Source organism: Thalia democratica, chromosome 1 (assembly GCF_965202585.1).
Source record: "Thalia democratica chromosome 1, ktThaDemo2.hap1.1, whole genome shotgun sequence".
In the NCBI taxonomy this organism is placed as follows: Eukaryota; Metazoa; Chordata; class Thaliacea; order Salpida; family Salpidae; genus Thalia; species Thalia democratica.
The window spans coordinates 83,187,891-83,199,546 of record NC_139165.1 but is presented as its reverse complement, the minus strand read 5'-3'; the positions used below and the strand labels follow the sequence as shown (position 1 = coordinate 83,199,546).

The following is an 11,656-nucleotide window of genomic DNA, read 5'->3' as shown; positions in this document are numbered from 1 at the left end:
ATAACTTTCTTAATAAAATGTCTATAACTCAAAAGGTATTGTGTTTTTAATTCTTTTAAACAATAAAACATTATAATTTTACTAAAGGAACAACATCCTTTATGTCAAGACATTTTCCAACTCTTTAATTTTTAGTTTTATAATGTTTAAATTTTTAATCCATTTAACTTCAATCGCTTACTGTATAGTATAATTAATTGTTTGTCTTTACCTGTATATAGCTTATACAGTTTTTAAAGGTTTTAGGTATTAATAATTTTCTAATTATTAATTAATTTCTTAATTTTTATTTTCTAAGAATATAACTAAATTCACATAGTTTTTATATTTTTCGTGATTTTTACTATTGTTATTTATTACAGGATTTACAATTTGAAAATCTGCTTTGCATTGAAATAGTGTAATTGTGGTTCTTAGAATAATAAAAATTATTTTTTTATACCCATCTTTGATAGATTTCTTTTGTAAATTATAATAAAAATATTGTCTTTTTTTACTAAAATGTATATGTTTTAGATACAGATATAGACTGGTATAAAATATATATTTACTTTTTATTTAAAACTGATTGTCGTTTCTTATTAGTTTTAAAGGTTTTGTTGTTAAGTTATCAAACTTTTTCTAGAATTGGTCTTCATCAGATAAAAAAGAGAATAAACAAGTTTAATTACATAAACTGTAAGTATATATAAATAAATAAAGAATGTACAAAAATATATTTACAACATCAGTAATATTAGATAAAACTTATTAACTAGAAGTAAATTCATTTTAAAAACTAATAAAAATTTATTTAATAAAAAATTTACTATAATATTAATAATAAAGAGCAATTTGAGCTCTAAGTTGATAGATAACTAAAAGTCGACAATTCATTTTTCTAGGCTTTGTCCGAATAAAAATTAATGCTTTCAATTAAATAAAAATATTATAGTATTATCAGGGCTTAGAGCATTAATTTTGTATTAGTGTCCTTCAGGTTTTATAAAAAAGTTTAACAGCTTAACTAACAATAAAAAAAATTAATTAATAAAATATGTAAATAAAAAGATAGTTTAAGTTAAAAGGAAATGCAAAAATATATTATTAAAAAAGTTTTTAATATTAAAGTACTTGAAGAAAAATTTAAATTTAATAAGTTTAAATTAAATTAAATTTGTTAATAGAATTTTTAGAATTAAACTAAATTATTTGTCAAAAAAAAAATATCAACTTTATTTCTTGACATCTTGATAAAAATGTGCTGTTACAAAGCAGTCAATATTTGTTGTATTTTATTAAATAATTTTCTATAACACTGAATTCTTCCCTTAAAAAGGTAAAAACTGTGCAGCACTTAACATTAACTAGAGCCGCAACTGATATGTATATGTATATTTGTAAAATAGAATAATATCAGTTTTGAAATACACCAGTAAATAGTCTATAATAAAAAATATAATTGAAAAATAGTAGAACAAAAGTCAGGTTGTCAGAAGAGATTTTAGAACTGACAGACTTTATTTTTGTGCTATATAAATAGTTTTAATTAATTAAATTATTATTATATAATATTTGTATATATTTATTAATTTTAAACAATGTTATAATTATAAAATAATAATTTTAACAGTTTAACGGCAAAAACTAAAATTGTTATAAAAATTAAAATGCAAAATTCTATTAAAGTGCCACGAAAAATTGGTTCAGACTGTTTTGGCGTAGTATGGTTTGTTTTTTTCTTATAAACTAATTTTATTTTTAATTTATTCAGGTAAAAGAATTAAAAAATGTTACACAACTTTCAAAACTCTTTTTTTTGCAGTTATAAAGTTACTAATAATCGTTTTCACATAAAAATAATATTTTTTTGATAATAAACCGACTAGTTTACATGATATTTACAGGAAAGTTAAAGATCCAAGAAATGATAACTACCTAGCTTTGAAAAAGATTTCTTACGCAACTAAAAACCTGTCTACTGCTATTGTTGTGATGAGAGAAATTAGAATGCTTGAAACTTTGAATCATGAAAATGTAAGTTTTGTCTCAACTTTTAAAAACATATGTTTTCCTTACTTTATTTCTTACCTTAAACTTTCTAAAGTTTTAATAATTTTTAACTTTTTGTGTATAAAGTCTTCATAATTTAGACAAAAATAAAATTTGTAAACTTAATAAAATTATGAAAACTTTTAAAAACTAATAAATAACTTAACTCTAAACCTTCTTTATGTATTAAGAAAAACGTAGTAAAATCATTACACTAAAAAAAAGAGAGCTTAATAAAAAATTCTATAAGTAATTTATAGTTTGAGATTTTAACAGTTTATATTTTCTTTAACTTACAATAGTAAAACACTGTTTTAAAACAAATTATGCAGGGTATGTTATTTGAACAAAATGTTCTTATGTTTATGAGTAATATGTAAATAAGAATAACTTTCTTTTACAGATAATCAGCCTTGTAGGTGTCATAAATTCCTTTGAAGTTGACGTTGAAGAAATGTAAGTGTTTATATGCTTAAAAAAAATATTACTTTATGATTATTTTATTTATTTTTTTTAAATTAAAATGAAAAATAAATATTTATTATGCTAAAAGCAAGTCGGTGTTTATGTTTTCAACGTTATGCTTTTAAGTACTGTAACACCGTAAGGAGTTTGTTTATTTGAAAACATTTAGTATTATGTTTACCATAATCTTATTATTATTAACATGAATTTATGCAACATAAACAATTTACTGATTTTTTATAACCTTTTTGGCGTTTGGTTTTCTTCTCTTAAAACATCTATGCATGATAGCTTAGTTGTTGTTTATATGACAGTTTTTGCAGTTAAATAAAACTATTTTTTCAGTTACCTGCTTTCCCCTTTCATGGATAACGACTTAGACTGTTTTAGAAAGTATGAGTTAGGTATGGAATGGATTTCTGTTTTAATGTACCAATTATTCAGAGGTAAGATAATTTTTTTATATCATTTCTAAAAAGTGTGTAAATAAACTTGTATTAAAAAACGTAATTTGAAATACATCTATAAAAAATTGAAAATTTTTCGCATTATTTATAAACTAAAATATTATTAATACAATACTGCAATTAAACATGCACTACTTACAACTAATGTTATATAAAAAACAGCGTTATGTTTCAATAATTAGGGTTGAAGTACATTCACGGAGCAAAAATAGTGCACCGTGATCTAAAGAGCGCAAATATTCTTGTGAATAACAACGGCTTGTTGAGAATATGCGATTTCGGCACAGCAAAAAGCTACACAAATGATATTGCTGGCATCAAAAATGTTATGATGTTGTCACTCCAGTGTATAGGTTTATTATATTTCTTATATTTTTCACTATTTTGAAGTTATATTTATGTTGATTTTTATGACACAAAAAGCAAATGGTAGCTAAATAGATAGTTGTATTAAAATTTGTGTTTCAATAAACGACATATTGGTATTTCATAAAAATACATCAATGTAAATATATTCAAGTGAAACTTGGAATAGCGTTACAATTCTAACGTCTAAACTACCTACTGATTTCTTTATTTTTCTATTTGTAATATCATTTATTTTAAGATTGCTACGCCTCCCCCCTAACAGGCTATTATTTTACCTTAATAAAATTTTGTACAAATGTGTTCGTATGTAATATACTACCTTATCGCCTTTTTTATCATAAAATGAGTTTATATAAACTTATTGTTAAACTTTTATTGCGTTACGCCGTTTCCCTGCAGAGCAGTTCATCAGACGCTAAAAAAAGCTGAAAACAAAAGTATACAGGGCGATGAATTGGAAAATAAAAATACACACATAATATATAAATGAAAATAATATTTACATTTGAAATATGAGTTTTAAATAATATGTGGTTTACAAAAGTTAAATTTTAAAGTTAAGTTAAATTAAAATGAAATATAGGTAAGTTTAGTTTAAATAATTTATTAACTATAGATTTTATATATTTAGAAAATTTATTTATTTACTAAGCATTTAATATATTAGGATTTTGAAAAAATGTAAATACTAAGATTTGTAGGGGATTTTTAGAAAACAGAAAATGAGTTTAAACTTGTTAATGAGTTCTTTATAATTTTATCTTTTTTTAATTTTTTAGTATTTATTATTGTTTAATATAAATGTATTTTATTTTACTTTTGTTTTTTCTTGTAGGTCCTGTTTAGGTGGCTCAGGTTTTGTTGTAAGTAACTTTAAATCTACTCTCTAAATTCTAAAAATAATAAATTAAACAGGGCACCAGAGCTTGTTTACGGTGTGGAGAGCTACTCAACTGAAGTGGACGTTTGGAGCGCGGGATGCATATTTGCTGAATTACTCACGCACGAGCATATTTTTCTTTGCAATTCATTTAATAATGCAAAGCTGGTTAGTTATTACAACAAAAAAAGTATGTTATACTATCAATATGGTTTTCCTTAAATTATTTTTTGTTCAAATCGTTCTCAAAGCAAGTTATTTTGTTGGTAATTTTATTATGTTCACATAATATATCTTCTTATTATAAGTTAAAAAAATTCTTTAAATGTAAAATTATAAACTCACTGTACTATAATTTAAAACATTGCTTATCACATATATTTTCAAACAAACACTTAACCATTTATTTATATACTGTTTGTTCAAAAGTTTAATTTATAATTATTTATTCTAAAGGCTTTGCATTAAATTAATATTTTAAAGAGTGAATGTTATATACTTTATTTCAAAAAGTTAACATTTTCAGGTTGAAAAGCAGCACAGCTTGTTAACTGCTTCAAAAAATTCAAAGTCGATTCAAAAAAGTCTTAGACGTTTGTCTGATTCTCAAAAACTAGATTATTTTAAAAATTACGGCTGGATTGAAGACAGAAGTCCCCAAGAGTTCTTTAATGGAATCACGGATAACGTTCTTGCTCAATCACTGATTTCTGGACTGCTTGTGTGGGACCCTGTAAGTTTTAAAGCTTATTAGGTTTGAAGGCTGTAATCAAAAAAGAATGAATAACATAATGTTTTTTTTAGAAAAAGCGATTTGACTGCAGTAAAGCATTGGAAGAGGGATTTTTAGACTACGGAAGGAAATATTTCCACGAAAATATTTATCATCATAGCCCATTTTACTGCACTTATGGTGATTTCGAGCCTCTGCCAAACTTTCATTTTGTTGATGACTATGAAAAACATCTTCAAAATGTGAAGATTATAAAAAGTTTGCTTTTTTAAGATTCAGAGTTTACAACTGTAAACTACTTATACTTTGTAATTAAGTGTGAACTGAAGGTATTTAATTTGTAGTCTAAGCAAAATTAATAAAAGATCATCGAAAAAATGTATAAAAAAATTTAAACATTGTAAATAAGGTCTAAAGCACACTATAAATAATTTTTTTTTGGTACTAAAAAAAAATTAAAACCGATTGCAAGTATTTTAGAGTATGTTGATTAATAAAAAATAATATATTAGTTACTAAGTAGTTTTATAATTGGCGTTAGTTAACTGATTTATTTTGCGTAATGTAAGTACTTAATACTATAGTTTGACTAGCTATGTCATTCAACATTAGTTTTCATACATTTACTTTTGTGCATTGCTTATATTGTAACTTACTATTTTGAAACATACAATTTTTTTATACAGATTTGTTATAATCAAACTAAAAAAGCTATAAAACTAATATTTAAATACACAGATCATTTGTTCGATTATGCGCAAAACTGGCAACTTTGCAATAGCTCCTACTTAGATATAAACCAAGAGTCTCCTTTCTACAAAGAGTTTCTTCTGTCTTCTGTAGGGACCGTTGAAAGAAATCAGTTAAAGAAAAAACAAGAAGCACTTTACAATATAGAAAAATACAAAGAAAAACACAAAATAAGACCATTAGAAAATAAAGGACTATTGAAAGAAGTAAGGAACGGTGATACTTTAGATATAGAAGATATAAATCCCGATTTTAAATGTTATAAAAAAATTAGTCGTGAATTACATACGTTTAATGAATGAACGTACTAAGTCGTAAAATTCGCCTTATTAGAGATTCTTTTATTTGAGTTTTTTTTATTTAGTTTACTCGATTTCTCTTTAATTTCTACACTTATAATAAATTATTTACGTACCATATAAATTTTATTTAAAAAATTATTGTTTATTAAGTAAACTAAACGCATATTTAAATTTATATGAAACTATTGTTAGGAAGTAAGTTTTTTATGAACTCTTTTCGTTAAACAATTGTAGTGTATAGATAAATAACAACACGGTATAACTAGGCATTCTTCAAAGTAGTTTTGAAAGTATGAAGTCACTTACATTCATGCTATCTAAGCAATTTAATCTTCAAATTAAAATAAAGTTAATATGTTATCATACTAAGTAATAAAGTTATCATAAACTACGGGTACTTTTGGTAGTACAATAAACTTTCGATAATTTAAACAACACAACATTTGTTAAATTTAGTTTTTTACTATGAAAGAATTAGTTCTATTTATTATTCAAACTCCTGGTATAGTAGTAAGTAAACTTTATGGAAAAGTCAAACGAGGATAAATATTAAAACACTAAACCCTTGAACTATGTAGCGCATAGCCGATTTCAAAATGTTTCTTTGGTTCATAACAATTTTCCTGCTAAGACTAATCAAATAAAGTTTTGTTAAACTCTATACAAAAATAAAAAAAAATTGGTAAATATTAAATTTTACAATTTAATAAACTTTCAATATCTAGTAGCATAAATACACTTAAGCATAGTTAATTATCTTGACATTAATGCCTTAACTATAACTTTAGTGTCCTTTACGCAAAATAATGCTCATGAAAGTTATAATTAATCAGAATACTAATCGAACAGATATTGTATTATCAACGGCTTCCTTAATTCTACTTTTATTAAAGATTTTAATTAAATTAATTAAAAGACCTTGTGGGTCCAACATGTTTATAAAAAATTTATTAAACGATATAAAATCACAAGTATGTTAACAAAACTGATTTAATTGCGTACGATATTTAAAAGAAAGTTTTTCACAGATAACTTTTAAAATTTAAAGAAAGTTTGTTTAAAAATGCTAAAGTTCAAAAACCTTTTTAGGTTTTTTTTTTGTTTAAACTTAATAAGTTTTATTAAACTATAGAGTGCGAAACTAATGTTTTTTTTAAATTTAACTAGATAAGTATTAAAATTAAGTTGTAAAACAGTAATAAAAACGAAGTTTGCAAAACAACTAATAAAACTATAAACATTACTATAAACTGAAATTAAAATTTTTTAATCAAATTTGCTGTATTCAGATGATATATCCTAATATAACTAGTATTCATTTGAACAATATCTAGTTCATTTTGCTTGCATGAAAACTAAAAAATTTTAAATCAATAGATTTTTAACATTAAACTTATAAAAAATTGATTTTAATAAACGGCATAATATAAATATCTAAAAAGTCAGAACACTAGTTGATTTTACTAAGACCGGTTAAATAAGTCAAAAAAATCAGTATTTTAATTTGCTGTAATGCTCTTTAGAATATACTAACTTGTCCTAAAAATCATGCTATAGATATTACTGTAAATCATTACAAGATCTATACAAGACTTCATTCCAAATGGTCATATTAAAATCTTAGTATTTATATTCAAATAGTGTTGGTGTTTTATATTAACTTTGTGTTTTTAATATTTTGTACTAGTATAGTTTTCTTTTAAACAATTAATTTAATTGAATTTGTCTTTATGATTAAAGTAATTTTTTTCATTACTTATAACTTCTAATTCTAAATTGATAAATAAAAGTTTTTATACATCATTTTTAACTTATTTCCACCTTAATATCTGAAAATTAACAGCGAAACTTAGTTGTACTAAACAAATGTTACTGAACACATATGTAAGTGAATATTTGAAAATACTTTTAATTTTAAATTTATACAAAAGTAAAAAAGTATTTACGATACAAATAGTTTTGCCATAAAACATTTTCAAAATATTGTCTTAGCTAAACCGGTCATTGTACTAACGTTCCTCCCTACAACAAAATAGTTTTAATGAATTCTAATCGACCTTATGATAAAGAGCTTTAATATAATATAAATGGTATACTAAAATATAGTACTTGAATAGATGTAATTAGTAGATACAGTATAATTGGTAATTTATAGTATTGTAGTTGTTAGTATTTGTACATGTTAAAAGCTTTAAAATAAGTGTTTTTATTAGTGTGCTTTACTGCGGAGTCAAAGAAATAGCTTTGAGACGGCATAAATAAATTTAAAGATTCTTTAAGTCCTGGTGGCTTGAGATCTTTGCTCAAGTTTGCTAGCAAACTTGACACAGATCTTAAAACGCATTTTGAAACAAGTAAAGCATTGTTAGGAGTGTTTCCAATAATACAACATTTAATTTTGTCATTTGCCTTTGAAGTTTACAGGAAGGAAGCTTTATCTCAATTTACGGCAGGCACACTTTATAGCGGTAGTTGCGGACGAAGCAATATATGTGAGCGTGCAAAATCAATTGTCTACAGTGATAAGATATATCAACAATGACAGTGACGATGAGAGGTTTTGTGATTTCTTAGCTAAAAAGAGTAAATGCAGAATTTATTTCAGAAGTTATTTTAAATGAGCTAAGGAAAATCATGCAGAGTGACAAGTAAACAACTTATCAGACTTATGACGGTGCTTCGGTCATGAAAGGAAGAATAGAAGGGGTTCATGTGAAAGTAAGGGAAATATATGAAAACGCTTATTACGTACATTTTGCTGCTCATCAGCTAAAATTAGTGCTTTCGATGGCTGCTAGTTGCAACTTTTTTAGTTTTTCTTTTTAGTTGAGGCAGAACTTTTTTTGCTAAATCAAATCAAATTCCTACTTTTTTTTCTAAGTAACCAGAAAAAAGACGCGTAGTTAAAGTGAAATTTCTTTCTGGATCCAAAGCTATATATAATGATAAAATGATGATGATATAAATGATGAAAAGTTAAATCTTTTGGTTGAAAATTTTTTCTAAGCTTATGCCTGAAGTAGATGTTTTGTATAATGTAATGTAAAGCAAAATTTAACTTAGCAAAAAGTTGAACAACGTGTGAAAAATTTTCAAGATGCTTTTAATAGAGCTCGTAATTCTAGTGCTACATATAATGGAAACATATGTCTCTCTTCTTCTGCTAAAGATATTTGTGACAGTGTAAGGGTAAATTTTTCCAAAAAGTTCAATTTTATAGGACATTTAAGAATATCCCAAATGTCTTACTTATGACCTTATCGAAGCAGTGAAAAACTTTTATCCTGGTGTAGATTGTAAAAAGCTACAAACCGAATTAATGGTATTTACAATCAAAAAGAAATGCACATAGGAGGATAAATAGAAACTCTGCTGTACATAAAGAATAACAATATTTCTGATGATTTTAGTGAAACTATAAAATTTTTACAAATTCTAATGACTATACTTGTGTGTTCAACTGAAGTTGAAAGGATATTTTCATCTTTAAAGAGATTAAATAACGTGTTTACGAAATACCATTGGTCAGTCTACATTAAACTCCTTAAGTTTTATTTCTATTGGTAGAGACTTAATTAAAACTGTATTTGCTTAAACGAGGAAGTTATGAGTTTATTTTTAATCAAAAAAGAAAAAAGGATGCATTTTCATTACAAATGTAAAAAATAAGCATTTAAGTTTTTGTTTAGGACAAACTTTGGTTTTTCTTTGTAACTACTTTAGCTTTTGATAATCATTACATTTTCAGATATATTTCAGATATATTTAGACCTTTGAATGCAATTAAGTACCATTTAACTACAAGACAAACAAATTTTTTCATTATAAACTTTATTAAAACTTAAGCGCTTTCGGAATGTCCAAATTCCCTTATCAAAATACTAAACACTCTCTAGTTAAACTAAGACAAAATAAATTGAGTGAAATTATATCATTTGTAAAAAACACAACTAATTAAAACGACAAGTAATTAACAAAAATGGATTTTTATAAACAATTAAAACTATTAATGTGTTTAAATAATCCATTTTGTTTTAATTGTTTATAAAAATCCATTTTTGTTAATTACTTGTCGTTTTAATTAGTTGTGTTTTTTACAAATGATATAATTTCACTCAATTTATTTTGTCTTAGTTTAACTAGAGAGTGTTTAGTATTTTGATAAGGGAATTTGGACATTCCGAAAGCGCTTAAGTTTTAATAAAGTTTATAATGAAAAAATTTGTTTGTCTTGTAGTTAAATGGTACTTAATCTTAGATATATGTTTTTTATTATTAGATAATTACATTTATTTTAGATATTTTTAGACCTGCAGTTTTGTTTACAAATTCTATGCTTTGTCTGACTTAAAATACTTCTATTTTGTTTTTATCATTAAATATATTTAGCTATTTTTTATAAAAAAATTCGCATTAAAATTATTTTTCAGGTTAGTTGTGACAGAATATTTTTCAAACTATAAAAACTTTTGTATATTAATATTTCGTTAAAATATATTTTTTGTGCTTTTTTTTTGTTCTTTAGATTCACTGCCATTAAGTCTTACGTTTGACACTTGCCATAAAACTGTTTTTCTCTATATCTTGTGTTATACATTTTACTTTTAATGTTTCTTTTTTCACAGTTTTTCATTTGTATTTAATTAAAAATTTTAAAAAGCAATAAGCTAAGTTCTGCTTGCTTTAACTTTGGTCTAATTCAGAATTGATTTTCTAGAACTAATACCTAATTTACATTAAATAAGCAAGCAATCTATTCTATTTATAAAATTTCACTAAAATATAATTTTGTGTAATATATAATGTGCAATGAGGTGCTAACATTTATGTTGTATTGTATATTTTAGAAATTGGTATTTTTTGTAAATAAAACAGTTATTGTCGTTTTATGAATATATTCATTTTTATATCTATTAATTTTAGTGTAAGTAGTAAAAACCATTTTTATTGAGTAATTTTATATTTTTGCAAGTATAAGTAATTCTAAAGAAGTTTAAAATTTTTTTATTTGTATAATTTTGTGAAATATAAGTATTTTGTAGAACATTAACTTCGAACTTATTTCATTTAATTGATTTATTTCAATGATATTACTTACAAAAAAGCTTTTTATAGCTTATTACAAAAATCTTAAGTGAGGGGATTTTTAGATAAAAATAAATTTTGCATTCCTGACAAAATACTATAATACACCACTGTTATTCATTACATCAAATGTTACAAGATCAAACCGGGTTAATAGTAGGAAGTCAACGGAGAGGCAAGCATACGGCTCAAGGAGTGCAGAAGGGAGAGATAAGAAGAAGCCGCATCTAGCGCCAATGAATTGAACAATTGTTAAAACATATCTCAGATTCTTATATAGAAATTAAATTTAGTGAATTTTAACAATATAAACCAGCTGCATTTAATTCATATTAAACAAGTGCACAGAAATACATTATTTAAATAATTTACATGCTTATACTAAACAACAACTATACATATCATCTACTGTTCACTAGTGTATACATACTTATAAGCTTGGCTTTTAACAAGAAAAGTTATATTATTTAACACATTTTTTACCCTAAGACAACTAAATTCGTTTTTTTTTTTTTTGAAATTATTGATCAAAATACTAAATTACATATTTTTTATTTAAAATAAAACTATTTCA

At 24.2% G+C, this 11,656-nt stretch overlaps 1 protein-coding gene across 1 annotated transcript; it reads left to right on the top strand.

Annotated features, from left to right (window-relative positions):
- The first annotated feature begins 1,649 nt into the window (after positions 1-1,649).
- LOC145840358 (serine/threonine-protein kinase NLK-like) lies at positions 1,650-11,327 on the top strand. Its single transcript, XM_082947602.1, has 10 exons — positions 1,650-1,708; positions 1,887-2,016; positions 2,435-2,487; positions 2,842-2,942; positions 3,146-3,296; positions 4,248-4,380; positions 4,739-4,945; positions 5,017-5,203; positions 5,684-5,807; positions 11,222-11,327. The coding sequence occupies exons 1-10, from the start codon at positions 1,650-1,652 to the stop codon at positions 11,325-11,327; spliced, it is 1,251 nt and encodes a 416-aa protein (XP_082803728.1).
- The last annotated feature ends 329 nt before the right edge of the window (positions 11,328-11,656 follow it).

Excerpts from the sequence above, each read along its gene's own strand:
- LOC145840358 (XM_082947602.1), top strand. The coding sequence starts at position 1,650 with ATGCAAAATTCTATTAAAGTGCCACGAAAAATTGGTTCAGACTGTTTT. Across the intron at positions 2,488-2,841 it reads GAAGTTGACGTTGAAGAAAT|TTACCTGCTTTCCCCTTTCA; the intron begins GTAAGTGTTTAT and ends CTATTTTTTCAG. Across the intron at positions 2,943-3,145 it reads AATGTACCAATTATTCAGAG|GGTTGAAGTACATTCACGGA; the intron begins GTAAGATAATTT and ends TTCAATAATTAG.